The following is a 16,812-nucleotide window of genomic DNA, read 5'->3' on the forward strand; positions in this document are numbered from 1 at the left end:
GAGGCCATAAGAAGATCATTTGTAACCTTCACTAATGCTGTTTCTGTACTATGATGAATTCTAAAACCTGACTGAAACTCTTCAAATAGACTCTTCCTCTGCAGATGATCAGTTAGCTGTTTTACAACTACCCTTTCAAGAATTTTTGAGAGAAAAGCAGAGAGACAATAAAATGTACTGTAAATGTAAATTGTCAAATTAACACAAGAACATGACATTCCCACCCTAAACCATATTTATACATGTATGAACTTGCTTGTGAAATTTTTCCAGCCCTAAAAGAGGACTGTATACAGAGCTCTCTGCAGCTCTCATTATAATACTCTTATTAGCCGCTTATTAACAGCTCTTATTATAATACTAATACTACTACTAATAATAATACATTATATTTATATAGCGCTTTAGACGGTGCTAAAAGACACTTTACGGGACAGAGAAAGAGCAAAGCAACTTTATTATAGAAAGATTAAAAAAATAAAAATAAGAATATAAAATTAAACCACTGTGCCCTGTGATGGAATCACTACGATGACCGCTCCAAGATGGCGGCCGCATTTCTTGCGTCTCAGCAGCCAAGCGCGCGTCTACTCTTTATAATGTCTATGGTACTTGTTACACAAATCTGTCTCGTGCTACCACTTCTGCCCCCTATACGCGTTCCGCCCCTGTCACGCAGTTCACAGGCAGACACTTGGGAACCATGGAGCTTAGGAATGCCATAACCTTTCATTCTTCAGTTTAGTGTACCACTCCCATAAGTGAATAATAACATAAACACGGAATTATTTTGTACTGAAATTGATTTTTTTTAAAGATGGCATTCCTTAATCTCCACAGGCAGCATGAATACACTCATATAATCACTGAAAATTCTCAGAAAGTGCTGCTTAGATACACACCTTATGACACATAACTCAAAACGGGACATGTTCTGACAAATATGTGCTTCAAGCAGAAGATTTTTTTTCCACGTGCAGTCCTCGAACGGTGAGACTATGATGATGTTTGATATGAAACTCCATCCAGTCTTATATAAGAATAAAATCCAAATTAATGATGCGACTAATTCTGAAAATCTGCACCCCAGTTTGGCAAATGATCTGATATATATATATATATATATATATATATATATATATATATATATATATATATATATATATATATATATATATATATATAAACCTGAATATTTCTTCTGGACTCTTTTTTAAATGAACCACTGACCAAAGTTGCTTAGTTTTGTAATCGTAACCAAACGCTGATTTGACGCACTTTACTCTCAATCTACCGAGGTCAAAATGGTGATCTTTGAACTTCGAATGAGCTGTCACAACTGCAAACAAACTGGCACTTGTCCACGCGAACACTATCAGTCATGACGCATCTGCGGCATGTGACGTCGGCAGGTGCTGATGGCGAAATGAGACTTGAAGCAGTGAGGCTTTAGCTTCAATTCTATTGCCAAAAGCGTCGTGACCTCAAAGCCTCGAAGCTTCGTGGGTGATTTTAGTTACATCTAGTGGAGGAATTGACTAAGAGCAAGAGACTGACACTGTTCGTGATCAGTCATCATTTCTGCTTTTATGAATCACATTTTATATACACATACATTGTGTGTGATATAAAATGTATGATATAACATTGTGTATAACGTAGTGTGTGTGTATACTCCAACTCTAACAACCCCCCAATTACTGTTGTAGAAATGAACCGCTGTAGGAATAGAAGAAATTTCTTTCTGATTCTTGTTTTTTTTAAAAGATGGTGAAAATATTTATTCGAAAATGGCGGCAGTGTTACAGCAGTGCCATCTAGCGGCTATTGCGAAAAAAAGAAAAATACCCGGTCTCGCTTCCAAGTGCGGAATCACATGACTGCCTCGTGCAGTGGGCGGGGAGTTTGTGGGTCGTCTTCGAACCGTGAAAGTGGTTCACTCGTTTCTCACTCGGTGCTACTTCACAGTGGGACCCCGGCGGATAATTCACACTTTGACTGCGGCCGAACTGAAGCCATGAAGATTTGGACATCAGAGCACATATTCCAGTAAGCATAGTAGTTTTTATTCTATTCGGACGGACTGTTCGAGTCGACTGTCTAGATTCGGACCGTGCAGCTTTTTGCTAATCCTCTGCCTGAACGTCAAACGCCTTCAGAATGACGCAAACCATGAGCAAGAAATCAGTCCTAACGGCAACTCGTACTATTAACATTTAAGATAATTGTGGTTTCGGGTTTTATTTAGTTTTTTATTTTGTACGTTTTTGACTATGACTATTGGCTATTGTCGATTTTCCCTTCTTAGTAGTAAGTACTTTATATATGACAAAGGCAAACATAAAGGAAATGTCCAGAACTAATAAAGAACGAACAAATGAAAAAGTGAGTGTAAATTTGTCGATGTCTGCGTTAAAAATCCCTAGCAAATTGCGTAATTTGCCGGCCCGGCACGTGACCTTTCGCCCACATTATTCAGTTTGCGTCATACGGCAACGTTCAGTCATCTCTATGGTAACCATCTCCGCCATTGTTCTTGTCGCGGGTTTTCTGAATGCTATGCTTTGTAACTACCAAATGCTTTATTAATTTATTAAGTCATTCTGTTTAAAAACTAATGAGGGGAACGTGTATATATATATATATATATATATATATATATATATATATATATATATATATATATATATATATATATATATATATATATATATATATATATATATATATATGTATATATATATATATATATATGTATATATATATATATATATATATATATATATATATGTATATATATATGTATATATATATATATGTATATATATATATATATGTATATATATATATATATATATATATATATATATATAATGTATATGTATGTATATATATATATATATATATATATATATTTTTTTTTTTTTTTTTTTCATTCGCCCCCTTATTAACATTTGTTGCAATGTTACATGTACTGTAATGTTTTTAACATGACAGAAGCGTTACATTTTAATGAAATTAGTATTTGTTTAATTTTGTATAAAATTTGAATGTAATAAATACAGATTTTACTGTGGTGAAAACACTGGGGTGACAGTTAATGTGTTATTGTAGTTTCCCTCCTGCCATTTATGACTAAATTTTGAAGGATAAGGCACCTTGCCTAATCAAGGGCACCTTAGTGACTAGTGATAGACTTAGTGATAAGACATCTACCACCATATAATAAGAAGATCTATCTATCTACCACCACTATTTCCATTCTAGTAGCTTCATATTAGGGGGATGTGTTTTTTGAAATTTTAATGTTTATGACAATGTAGTAATAGTAATAACCATAAAATAGCCTTTTTTGTCATTGTATGTCCTGTGCAATTATAGTGATATAGATAGGAAAAATATGTAGTTAAAACCCCAGAAAATGCAGGAGAGTAGTTAAAAAATCCTGGACTTTACATCCCTACACCTTAGACTCTTTCAAAATACTCTTTCTGTCACCCGCAGGAGAAAAGTGTCTACTGTAACGCACAGATTTTTGTTTTCAGTAAAGAAAAGATTTTGTGTCAAGAAAATTGAAGCCAAAAAGTTGTGTTGAACACTTGCAGCCTTTGATAAGTAGTGTTGTGTTTTACATAGGGAATGCAAAACAAAACGAAAAAAATAAATAAATGAATAAATAAAAATACAGGGAACAGATCAGTGTCAGTGGCCTTTAGTAGTCTGATCTACACAAACTGTCCAATGTGTCATTGTATAATGATAATTTAAATGCACTGTTGCAATTTTCTTCACCAGTCATCCTTGGGAGACAGTGACCAAGGCTGCTATGCAGAAATACCCAAACCCAATGAACCCCAGTGTCTTCGGAGTGGATGTTTTGGACAGGAACGTGGACACACAGGGACGCCTCCACAGTAAAAGACTCCTGAGCACAGAGTGGGGTCTTCCATCTATAGTAAGATCTGTGAGTATGAAAATACAGTCTTTTTTTAATATCATTTGCCTTCAACTATTTGCATTTGCATCATTGTATGAAAGTTGGTGTTACAGCCGCACTGGACTTACTGCTTTACTGTAAATAGCAACAGTGTATGATTTTCCATGCGAGTTTGTGTTTGGTGCCTTTCTTTTGGGTTTTTTTCTTTGAGGTTATTAGTTATGAGACTATGTGAAAAGACAATTTGAACATAACTAACAAAATGGCAAACAGGAAAAGGTGCCACACAGAGTCCACTTGTAACCTAGTTGGGTTGTGTACATGAGAAAGATTAATGCTTTTCAGACAGTGACCTTAACCTCCAAGGCTATTTCTGCTCAGGGACAGCAGCAGCCCTTGTTGCTGCCATGGCACATGTTGTACTGAACACAGTAGTGTCACTGCTGAAATTTAACCTTTGCATGTGATGTAACTTTCTGTAACTTGTTAGACTGGAATGACTATATTAAAACTTCAGATCACTGAGAGGGAGCACATGCCAGTTGAACTTTCCTCAGTGGTTTGTCTTTTTGAACTGTAATGTTGGAGGTAAATCGTATCCAGTTAGACAATACACTACTGTTCTGTCATGTTTCTGGCCATGTGACTCTTAGCTGTTGTTATTTAGGACAGATGTTTGCTTCGATTACTGGAGTTAAGGTTGTAGTCAGAGATGACATCCATGAATAGTGGTTGATAGCATATTAACCTGACACTTAATCAGATTGTCTCAAAGAAAATCACTCATTAACCTTATAGTTATAGATAGATAGATGGATCATTGTAAACTGGGGCAAATTTTCTGCCATATCCTTAATTAATATTGGTGAGTCTGGTTCATATTTTCACATAATCTGTCAATTATAACCCCAAATATAAGAAAGAAGAGTGTGATTTATCATTTTAAGACAATAGATTTCAGGAGCTTTAATTGTTAAATTATATCAGAATTTTATTTTGATGTTTGACAAATAGTAGAAACTCTTTAATTAAGGAAAGCTATTCAAAACTTCCTCAAAAATTTGAGAATTGATGTAATACATTGATTTTAATCATGGTTATTGTGGTTCAGTTCATTAAGGTCTCACATGTACTTCTTGCTTGCTACCTGCAAGAAAATTACAATGGTTAATGTGAGCTTGCATTGATCTGTTTTCACATGATTTATCATCAGATCATCGGCATTGCACGAACGTGCACTTACATTCAGGAGCACTCAGTTGTGGATCCCAAGAAGAAGACCTTGGAGCTTCAGTCCACAAATGTGAGTACTTACGAATTGACAGCCGTGTGTGTGTTTGTGTGTGTCTGTGTGTGTGTGTGTGTGTATATGTATATATACACACACTGTATTTAACATGAATGTTGAAATATGTAGTGTGTTTGCGATAATCAAGCTGTAAGCTTTGATGGCATCAGATGAAGTTCTACTGGAAATACAAAATGTTCAGCTCCTAGACTGGTGTCTTGAGGCTGGCTCCAAAACAGAGCACATTCCCATATGACCCTGTGTTAAAATGTCCCACTTTGGAACAGAAATGAACATGTTTACAGCCTGGTACAAAAGTTTTGGTCTCTATAGATGGTTTCCTCCTCCGTGACAACTGTATGGGGAGAGGGAATTTTTTTTCATCTTCTTAGTTTAAGATGTTTTAAGCCATAAAGTTGGGAGAGTGGTCACTTTGAGTGGCATAGCTGAGCTGAGCGCCTCCACCTCTCGCTGTGGCTATAGCTCAAAGCCCGCTCAATGCGGCTGGTAGCTATTGTGGAGGCTGTGTCTGTTTTGTTTGGAGTAATTTATTTCAGGCACTTGGAATAATACGACTTGTTGTGCGTTGAAATGTCATAATGGATCATCTAAGACGTCTCTGCTGCAGTATTCGCTCTGAGTGAAATTCTCTTCGTATTTAATGTCGTATGCTAACAGCGATAACACTTTTAGTAGCTGTCGGTAGCTTCATCTGTTAGGTCCACTTACTATATGATTACTAAATAAGGGGCTTATAACTTTTAATGTCCACAACAAACTAAATTGTTATGAAAACCACTGCACAGTCCCCAAAAGTATGATTTAATAAACAACCTTACTGAGATTAGCCTGTTAGCTTAGGTGGTCAGACTCGGGAAGAGGGACGTGTTTAAGCTTCTTTATTACACACTGTGCCACCCATGCACCACCTCTTTATGCATTAATGAGTTCATCATGAATCAGTGCACCCTCAGCTGCCAACATGGTGACGCCAGGCACAACATTTATATTGGCTGTTCTGGATCTCTATAGAAAACCTATGGGTGATATCATGCTGGCTTGTCCAATATATATACAGCGTATGCCTATAACTGAATGGTTGGAGTATTACAGCTGCCACTCTTTCAGTAACATCCCCAAGTGAATTAAAGTGCAAAGTGCAGTGTTACTCAATATAAAAGCACCCCTGTATGTGATTTTAAAACAACAAAACTTTGTAAGAAATAGAAGTAAGTCCAGTAAAGGCCCTGAGTCCTGTTGGTGCTTATCTACATATTCCATAGTGTTAAGAAGGTGAGAGTCTTCATGGACAGGACGCCCATCTGATTTAGGTTACTTCCCCATGCCAATGCTGGTAGTAGTGATGTTGAATTAATCCCAGAAATTTCTCCTGTTTGTTCACAAAAAGTAGATAACTTAATAATTGAAATTTTTGAAGGTGATGTTCTAGTGGTTAAGCGTTGGGCCTGAGACCAGAGGATCCTTGGTTCAAATCCCAGCCTGAACAGAAAATCACTAAGGGCCCTTGGGCAAGGTGCTTAATCCCCTAGTTGCCCCTGGTGTGTAGTGAGTGCCTTGCATGGCAGCACCCTGACATCTTTGTGTGAGTGTGAATGGGTGAATGTGAGGCATAATTGTAAAGCGCTTTGAGTGTCTGATGCAGCTGGAACAGCGCTATATAAATGCAGTCCATTTATCCATTTACAACTGGATGGACTAAGACAATACAAATGAAGAAAATTCTGACAGTTTGATTTGGCAGCCTCTAGTTGATTTACCCCCAATCTCAATTCTCTTTTGTACCCCTTCCCCTTCCCCTTGGCCCTACCCCTACGCCTACTCCTTTAAAACAAGGGGTATGCCTCTAGCCCTATGAATTGAGACACCACTCCACCTTAGGAGAAAAAAAAAAACTACCTGTCTCAAACTGCCATCTTCACTGTTTGTTAACATGGCAACCGAAATGCAACTTGTTGCATTAGCCTGTTTGCTCTTTTTATTTTCTCGCCTTTCTGTGTAAATGCAAAGAAACAGAAGAAGTCGCAGATTTCTTTGATGCATCACAATCATGTCATGTTAATTTAATTAATTTGTAATTTATAATATAATAATAATTAATAGTATTAATAATTAATTAATTAGAAATTGATTAATGTCAAAAATACCAATAATAATTCATCAATAATAGTAATAATTAATATTGTTTGAGTAATCATTAATTGATTGATTGGTAATTAATTAATTAGTAATTATAATAATTTATAATAAGAAGAATTTATTCATTTCTATAGCGCCAAATCACGACTAATCGCCTCAAGGCGCTTCACAAACATAATTTAAAAGCAGAATAAAATAAATAAGATTAAAACACAATAAAAAAAATGTAAACATAAATAAGTAAAAGAAGTAAAATAATAAAAAGAATAAAAAAGACACACAGTCATATAAAATACTAATGATAAAACAGGAAACCAGTTTATTTAAAATAAATAAACATGAAATATATCAGTCTGTGTGGAATGAATGTATACATTATACAAGTTTCACTTTTTGAATGGAAATACTGAAATAAATGATGATTTCATGATATTCTAATTATATGATCAGCACCTGTATGTATGTTTATGGGCTGCATCTAGTTCTGTTAACCTTATATTTCTTTTTCAAATTCTCCCACTTTTTGCATCCAGCCCTATTTCCTTTAGAAATTTCCTTGACAAATAATAGCAGTCTATTAGGATATCAGGTAATGTGTTACACATATACATGTGTGTGTGTATATATTTTCCAACTTATTCCCATTGATTAAACTTCTCATTTTCTGCCTGAAAGCTTATTAGGAGACAAGTGTGCTCTGAGCTCCCTGTTTGTTTACAGACGTTACGTTACAGACCTTGAAATCCAACAGCAGGGATTGATATTATCCAAAGATTAATGAACATACAAAATAACGTGCTTATCCTTTATCATGATTTTCTCCGTTGTGAGATATAAAAGTGTCTTATCATAGTGTTCGTGTGCATTATAACGCCTCTGCGCACAAGCGAAGTTACGATATTCTTCAGAACGACAATATACGCAACATGCACCCAGCAGCATACACGTTACTGTCATAGACAACTGCCTGTAAAGTTTTTTTGCAAGTTATAACTTTCTAAACAGCGTAATTTGTAATGAAAGCCGCTTCATTTGTGCGGCTCTTTCTGTGCCATGTTTATTTTTTCGGAGACAGCAGTAAGCTCCTCCTACCCCTCCAAATGGAGTGTGCATCCAGATTCACTCCAAACGGAGGGGTTTGAAGCCCTCCGCCTTCCCCTCCGCCTCGCTCCAAAAAGAGAATTGAGACATCCCTCTGTCTCTCGTGCCCACGCAAAATGGAGGGGAAGGGCCAAGGGGTAGAATTGAGACTCAGCCTTAGTATTAATTAGTCCATGGGCCAAGCAGGTTTTCGGTACCACTTAAGGGGATGAAATGGCACTTAGAATCCAGCCTCAGTGTACCATGTCATACACAAAAGTGTATGATAACCATCCGAGGGTGGTAGTTGTAGCCAGGTAGAGCTAAAAAGTGATTACCAAGTAATTTTGGTAAAAAGTGATGCAAATTATTGGTTAACAGGGTTTTAAAAAGAAATAGTTTTCACCATGTGTCATGCTTAGTTATCACGTTACAAGTTAACATATGTCACATGTCATAGAATCCAATTTACGATGACCTTGTTTGACCTTTACTTTGGAGACCAAACATTCAGCATGGTCAAAACTATTCCATTTATTAATCCTTTTATTTCAACCAATAATTTGCATAATTCTTTGCTGAAATTGGAGCAACTTTAAGTTTTGACCCCTGCACAAACTGAAACTGACTTGTCACAATTTTTGCTGCTTTTACCCCATAACTCCATAACATTCAGTCATAGTTAGTCCAAACTATACCTTTTTGGAATCATTCCAGTCAGACAAATTATATGGTGTATTTTTCAATATGGGATGATCCTTAAATTCTTTATAGAATATGTTCAATTTGTAATGTGTCCACCACAGATGTTCATGGCTACTGTCAGTTTGTGCCGACGCAGTAGCCTGATGTGGTTCAGTCACACTTTCCTGGAATGGAGTGTGACTGGTTTCATGGGTGGATTTAATCCTGGATGTATGCTGTTTTCAGACTTGTCTGACAGCTCTTATGCTGTGTGGGCTGTGTCACAGGACAGTTCCTGTCTGAAATAATCATGGTAATGCAATACTTATTCTTCTTCCTCTACAGATCACTTTCACAAACCTAGTGTCTGTGGATGAAAAGCTAACATATAAACCACATCCTGAGGATCCACATAAGTAAGTTTTGATGCCTAAAGCTCTTTTTTTCCCCAGTTACAATGATGAAACATTAAGGTCAGCTGCATTGCTCAAGGCACATTTTAATTTTTCTGACTTTTGCCTCCCCAGAACCATATTGACACAGGAGGCAATCATCACTGTGAAAGGAGTCAGTCTCAGCAGTTACTTGGAGGGAGTAATGGCCAGCAGCATCTCTACTAACGCCGGGAAGGTGAGAGAAAGCCAAAACGTTGTTTAATTGGCACACCAGACATTTCTGAAGCATGTTGTTGGGTTTTCACATCTATTAAGCACTGAGCTATACACTGACACAAGTTAAAATATAAACAGCTGTGATGACATCACTATGGAACTCATTCAATTATAACTCAAACTTTCCTTATAATATCTTATTATGGTTCTCAGGAATAGGTACAGGCAAAGGTACAATAATTTAGGAAGAATATTCGTTTTGATTGTCTGTATTCTGTTGCCAAAGTCGAGATGGAGCAGGCTACACGTACTAAGGTCACTGATATTTCTTTATTAATATGGCTAATGTCGTATATTTGTGACAAATCTTTAGGTAGATATACTCCCAAGTATTTAATACTAGTTGAATTCCAATTAAATTTGCAACCTGAATCAGGATCTGTGATTGTAATTAGGACATCTTCTGCATATAAACATACTTTATATTCCTCCTCGCCTATTAGAATACCCCTTTATGCCGTTTCCTGTCATATAGTTTGGGCTAGGGGTTCAGTAAACAAATTTAAGCAACTTGTGCGTGATGGTCTAGTGGTTAAAGCATTGGGCTTGAGACCAGAAGATCCTCAGTTCAAATCCCAGCCTGACTGGAAAAACACTAAGGGTCCTTGGGCAAGGTTTTTAATCCCCTATTGCTCCCGGTGTGTAGTAAGCGTGTTGTATGGCGGCACCCTAACATTGGGGTAAATTTCAGGCATTATTTGTAAAGCGCTTTGAATGTCTGATGCAGATGGAAAAGCACTATATAAATGCAGTCCATTTATTTGTCTGCCTTTTGTGGTGTTTTATCCAGGAAGTCCTCAGAGACCACCCCACACGGGTTGGTGATCCTAATTGACCTAGGTTGTTTCCACAAATGATAGGGGAGGCATGTTTTTTTTTTTTTTCTCTGCTTTCCTGCCACGAGACGGAGGTGAATGAGGAAATTAGACTTTTTGCTGCGACTTTCTGCAAATACGCGCACCAAATATGACCATAAAATTCACAAAAAAACATTGTGGAATTTTTTTATTATCATAATTCACGTTATAGTTAACCCTATTAACAGAATTTAAAAGCTGGTATAGAGCTTGGAAGTGCGCACCGTTTTTTTATTTTTATTTTTTTTTAAACCAGCTCCTCCTGCTCAGTGGTCTCTCTGCTTGCATCAACAAGCGTTATCGCGATTAGTTGGTGGAGTCCAAATCTCTACAGTAGGCCAAATTTGTTTATCATTTATTCTGTCTACTGCACATACCACGCACCCCTACTTGGTGGCTCCCTTATCATCTCCATAGGCATCAGCCCCTGATACAGTATGAATTTGAAAGGATACAAAAGTCCTTGTTCACAAGGATGGATAATCCGGATACTAAAGTTAACATGAAATATTCTCACCGTGGTGTAGCCGTGACTTCCTCACTCGCTCATTGATGTGCTTTCCTGCTCCCTCCAGGACTCTTTAAGTTTCTCCTGGACATGCTGTCGAAAGTTGTCTCTGCGATGTGTCGTTTGCGTCTGCCACGTAGTAGCTGCTTCAGTGTCTCCTATCAATGTCATCACCCAACTTGCTCTTAATAAGGTTTTTAATAAAAGCAGTCAAGGATGTGCCCTTCAAACTTTCTGGGACACCATATATCCAGATGTTTCTTCGCCTAACATGGTCCTCCAAGTCCGACACTGTCCTGCAGCACCCGCTGGCTCTCTAATGCCGCGTTCACAATGGGCACGACGTGAGCGACAGCAGTGACAGGTTGCCATGTAATCCCTGTGGAAGGACGCGTTGTGGCTCCAAGCCACGCAGCACGACGTGAATGAAACGATGCGAGTGAAGCGATTTTGAGTGATTGGCACGTTTGTAGTGCGATGTTGGTTGATGTCAAGTTTTTTTTTCCCATTTTCATGCAGCCTCCCAACACAACAAAACAATGATGCGCTTCACATAAAAAATAAATAAATAAAGGTTCCGACCAGTTTTCATGAAACTTATTGCAGCCTTCACGTGAAAGTGGTTTGACACTGGACTAGCTTTTCTCAGAGTGGTCTGTGGACCACCAGTGGGCTCTGACAGACCCCTAGTGGTCTGTGAGTATATTGCCACAATTTCACATTTCACATATCCTAACTTGTGTTTCTCAAACTGTTTAAAATTGACTGCTAAGTCTAATAGATAAACTGGTGGAGTGGTAAGCAGACCTGTTGTTTTTGGATATTTGGGAACTTGGTAGTTTGTAAGATTTATTTGTTTATTTATTTTTGTTAATTGGCCCTTCGTCTGAAAAAGTTTGAGAAACACTGGTGTAGATTCTAGCAGCAGTATTTTTGAGCCATGTGCAGACATCTCACACAACCTTTCAGTAGCCGAATCTGGATGACACAGAGGCACAAATCAAAGTTTCAGCATCCACAGTAGCCAGAATAGGTCTAATCATTGTGATAATGTGCAAATGGAAATCAGGCTGTCCTCACATCCTCTTTAATATACAAAGCAGAAGTCAATAACTGCTCAAAGATTACACAGATTGTGTTTTTATTAATTTATTTATTTTAACCCGTTTCAGTGTGACGACCTGCACACCCAGTGACTATTAATTCATCATAAAGATGTCTCAGTCTGGCAGGACCTTTAGCATTCATCATATTTATGGTATAAGGAAATGCTTTCTTCAGGATTTATTTTAATATGAATTTAAAATTCTTGTCCTTTTCATCTCTGTTTAGTTGTCTGTTGTGTTCCCTTCTGTGGCATAACGCTCTATATGTGTCTGTTCTCAATCAGGGCCGTGAAGCGATGGAGTGGGTCATCAGGCGGCTGAATGCAGAAATTGAGGAAATGGCAAGCACAGCTCGTGGGACCATACGCACCCCCATGGCTGCTGCAGTGGTTGACAAATGACAACTGCCTCTCTGCTTTTTCAGCCAGTTTTCTCTACTATGCTGCTGCACGACTGCAGCAGTTGCATAGCTGCCTTCCTCTATAGTTACACAGCACCACTGTGGGCAGTGACTATAGAACCAGAAAGCAAAGAATCCCAGGACAGTTTTCAGCCTGTTACCGTCTTCTCTCTCTCTCTTTCTCTCTGGGGAGATCCTATAAAAGTGTTTACTTGGGCTTCCTGTTTGCTGAGATTAGTTAGTTTCTTGATGTTTGGTGTAAATGTCAGGCACCTCCGTTTTCATCATTATTTTGTTGTGGTCCAAACCCATCACATGATCAGAGCTGTAAAGTCAACCAATCGTCTTCTTTTTCCGAGAGTTGGGAGGCTGCACATCATTCCATTTTAAAAAGCTGTCACACTATTTGATTACCCATAATTCTTTTTCGTTACATACTCCAAAGTACAGCAGTGTGACATTGAGAACCAGCTTTTTCTTAGCAGAGCCTGAGTAGTGTGCTAGTACACCCAGCATGCTTATGGTGCTGTGGATTTTTTTTCTCTTTATACATATATATTTATATCTATATAGCTATATAGAATTAGTGCAATACACCCATTATGTATGATATATCATGCGTATTAGATATGTTTTAATTAGTGGGGGCAGTTTTGAAGGACCATAGTGACGACGCACTCAGGGACAAGATTTAAAATACTGTAAATATGCGAGTGGAGTCACTATGAGTTTGTCTGGTGCAGAAAACTCGCCAAAAAGCAGACACGCTCAGAATGGGAAGATCTGTCCTCTTATATAAGCTCTGTGTTTACAACAGCGGGTTTGGAGGAAGAAGAATAAGAAGGCCGGTGATGAGTAGAAATGAGTGTAGAGGTGTGATGTCTGAAAAAGATGTAGACTCAGCGGTACGCGGGAATTGGTGTCTGGGATCTGTCGTGGTTTTATAGTGACATCGTTTTTTTTTTGTGTTCTTCTGGGACCTCCGTTATAGCAGCACACTATACAAGCCTGAATGCAGATGTTTTGTATGTAATAACTAGTATTTAAGAAAGATTAAGGGATCAGTGAAGTTGCAGAAGTTGTATTGGAAGCTGTGAGTACACCTTCTGAGGTGTGAGGACAAAAGAAGAAAATGAGCTGCACTCAAAACAGTGTTCCTGATACACGAATACTGTGACTGCCATTGATCATCCAGCATCGTCTCCTGATGGAACGACGTCTTTGAGTTTATTTGCACTGATACAGTAATACAGTTAACAGAAGCTGCTACGTGTGAATGAGGAACTGATCCTTTGTGTTGTATCACTGAGAACATGCATGTGGTTACATTCTACCATTTGAATTGGCTTTGTCGTAACAGGCAGCAATGATAGTGAAAACCTTAGTTTTGTTAATTTGTTTTATTTACCTGTAACTAACTATTTATTTGTTTTTGTGGGGTGGAGGTGGGGGGCATGATTTGAAATGGGTCTTGGATGACATTTGTGTTGTCATATCACAAGCTTGTCATTAAATTATTTATGTATTTTGTCTCTGTGCCTTGAACAAAAATGGTCAAACCAATGCAGAATTTTGTCATTAAACAGTTTTTTCTGGTGCCATTTCTCAAATATGGTGTTTTTTGTTGTGTTTTGTGGGGGTTTGGCTGGACATTTTGGTGTTCTTTTCTTTTCTTTGCTCTCCAGGTGGTATGCAAACTGGTTTTTGTCTGTGGAGAAGGTGCTGGCAGAAGAGTCCTTCACCCTCATCAGCATGATTTGCAGCACCTGTGGATGATGCTCACGTGCAAACTTTTCAGCTGAAGCAGATAATGAGATGGCGTTCTGCATTTAAGCCATGAGTGATTCAAGCAGAATTGCCGGGAACTCGACCTTGTGACGTTCGTTTGTGAGACGCTGAGGACCGCGCCTGGGTTTGACACATCATGCCTGTGAAGGAGGACGGGTGAGGGACACATGCTGTCAGCACACATCAGAGGTAATTGATTGTCTGAATAAGTGTTAATAGTAATTTGGTATTTTGTTACGCAGTATATTTGAACATTGATGAGAATTGTGCAGCTCGCTTCTCACGGCCGTGGCGTGCGGACTGATGATCCTCCACCTGTTGTGAGAAGCTGCTCATTTACATAAAGCTTAAACTCAGACCTGAATGTGTTGCTGATAGTGTGTGCCTTTGAAGGATATTAGTTGTAGCTGTTGACTTACCTCTTCTATCCTTCACAGAGTCAGTTTGTTGTGTCCACCTGGGGGGTGTTTGGCGGTGAACGTGAGTCCAGAAGCGCTGGGCTTCGATCCCTTTGGGCGCTGGAGAGCGCGCCGTCCTTCACTCCGCCAGACAAACGCACTTTTATGTTGTACACTGAGTATTGCACAAGAGGGGGGGAAAATAAACTTTTGGTTTTTTTGGAACCGCTTTCTGGTTAATTAGCGCTGGGTTCAGTCAGACGCAGGTCCGCTCCTCAACCTGCGTCGGCACATAACAGTTTTTATTGTTATATAGATATTGAACATGTTAAGTACTACTGCGTTCTTCAGTCTGGACTTGGGTGTTTTGGAGCAGCTTTTTTAAAATGTGCAAAATGCCACGCTGGCCAATCCTACAACCTTACTGCAATTTAGTCTGGTTTTTATATCAAACATTTTCATCTAAATAATTGATAGAAGTGGTTTATTCTCATACATCCATACGTTATGCCTGGCTGAATAGTTTTAAGTACTCTAATTGTACAAAAAAGGACAAATTTAGTGATGACTACAGTCTACATAAATCAAATCAATTTTATTTATATAGCGTCAAATCACAACAAACAGTTGCCCCAAGGCGCTTTATATTGTAAGGCAAGGCCATACAATAATTACGGAAAAACCCCAACGGTCAAAACGACCCCCTGTGAGCAAGCACTTGGCAACAGTCGGAAGGAAAAACTCCCTCTTAACAGGAAGAAACCTCCAGCAGAACCAGGCTCAGAGAGGGGCAGTCTTCTGCTGGGACTGGTTGCGGCTGAGGGAGAGAACCAGGAAAAAGACATCCTGTGGAGGGGAGCAGAGATCAATCACTAATGATTACATGCAGAGTGGTGCATACAGAGCAAAAAGAGAAACACTCAGTGCATCATGGGAACCCCCCAGCAGTCTAAGTCTATAGCAGCATAACTAAGGGATGGTTCAGGGTCACCTGATCCAGCCCTAACTATAAGCTTCAGCAAAAACAAAAGTTTTAAGCCTAATCTTAAAAGCAGAGAGGGTGTCTGTCTCCCTGATCTGAACTGGGAGCTGGTTCCACAGGAGAGGAGCCTGAAAGCTGAAGGCTCTGCCTCCCATTCTACTCTTACAAACCCTAGGAACTACAAGTAAGCCTGCAGTCTGAGAGCAAAGCGCTCTATTGGGGTACTATGAGGTCCCTAAGATAAGATGGGACCTGATTATTCAAAACCTTAGAAGAAGAATTTTAAATTCTATTCTAGAATTAACAGGAAACCAATGAAGAGAGGCCAATATGGGTGAGATATGCTCTCTCCTTCTAGTCCCTGTCAGTACTCTAGCTGCAGCATTTTGAATTAACTGAAGGCTTTTCAGGGAACTTTTAGGACAACCTGATAATAATGAATTACAATAGTCCAGCCTAGAGGAAATAAATGCATGAATTAGTTTTTCAGCATCACTCTGAGACAAGACCTTTCTAATTTTAGAGATATTGCGCAAATGCAAAAAAGCAGTCCTACATATTTGTTTAATATGCACATTGAATGACATATCCTGATCAAAAATGACTCCAAGATTTCTCACAGTATTACTAGAGGTCAGGGTAATGCCATCCAGAGAAAGGATCTGGTTAGACACCATGTTTCTAAGATTTGTGGGGCCAAGTACAATAACTTCAGTTTTATCTGAGTTTAAAAGCAGGAAATTAGAGGTCATCCATGTCTTTATGTCTGTAAGACAATCCTGCAGTTTAGCTAACTGGTGTGTGTCCTCTGGCTTCATGGATAGATAAAGCTGGGTATCATCTGCGTAACAATGAAAATTTAAGCAATGCCGTCTAATAATACTGCCTAAGGGAAACGTATAAAGTGAATAAAATTAGTCCTAGCACAGAACCTTGTGGAACTCCATAATTAACCT

The 16,812-nt window shown here is 38.5% G+C and overlaps 1 protein-coding gene across 1 annotated transcript; it reads left to right on the plus strand.

The window, feature by feature from the left end:
* The first annotated feature begins 1,891 nt into the window (after positions 1–1,891).
* On the plus strand, positions 1,892–14,298 carry prelid3b (PRELI domain containing 3). The gene is made up of 6 exons (XM_034166105.1): positions 1,892–2,049; positions 3,796–3,964; positions 5,151–5,240; positions 9,492–9,562; positions 9,674–9,776; positions 12,573–14,298. Exons 1-6 carry the CDS (start codon positions 2,018–2,020, stop codon positions 12,687–12,689), a joined length of 582 nt encoding a protein of 193 aa, XP_034021996.1. The 5' UTR covers positions 1,892–2,017; the 3' UTR covers positions 12,690–14,298.
* The last annotated feature ends 2,514 nt before the right edge of the window (positions 14,299–16,812 follow it).

The sequence above is a fragment of the Thalassophryne amazonica genome, chromosome 3 (genome assembly GCF_902500255.1).
Source record: "Thalassophryne amazonica chromosome 3, fThaAma1.1, whole genome shotgun sequence".
Lineage (NCBI taxonomy): Eukaryota > Metazoa > Chordata > Actinopteri > Batrachoidiformes > Batrachoididae > Thalassophryne > Thalassophryne amazonica.

What these genes read in the sequence shown, in the direction of transcription:
- prelid3b (XM_034166105.1), top strand. Translation starts at nt 2,018, where the DNA reads ATGAAGATTTGGACATCAGAGCACATATTCCA. An exon ending in TTCCATCTATAGTAAGATCT is followed by an intron (nt 3,965 to 5,150) that starts GTGAGTATGAAA and finishes ATTTATCATCAG; the next exon opens with ATCATCGGCATTGCACGAAC. An exon ending in TGGAGCTTCAGTCCACAAAT is followed by an intron (nt 5,241 to 9,491) that starts GTGAGTACTTAC and finishes CTTCCTCTACAG; the next exon opens with ATCACTTTCACAAACCTAGT.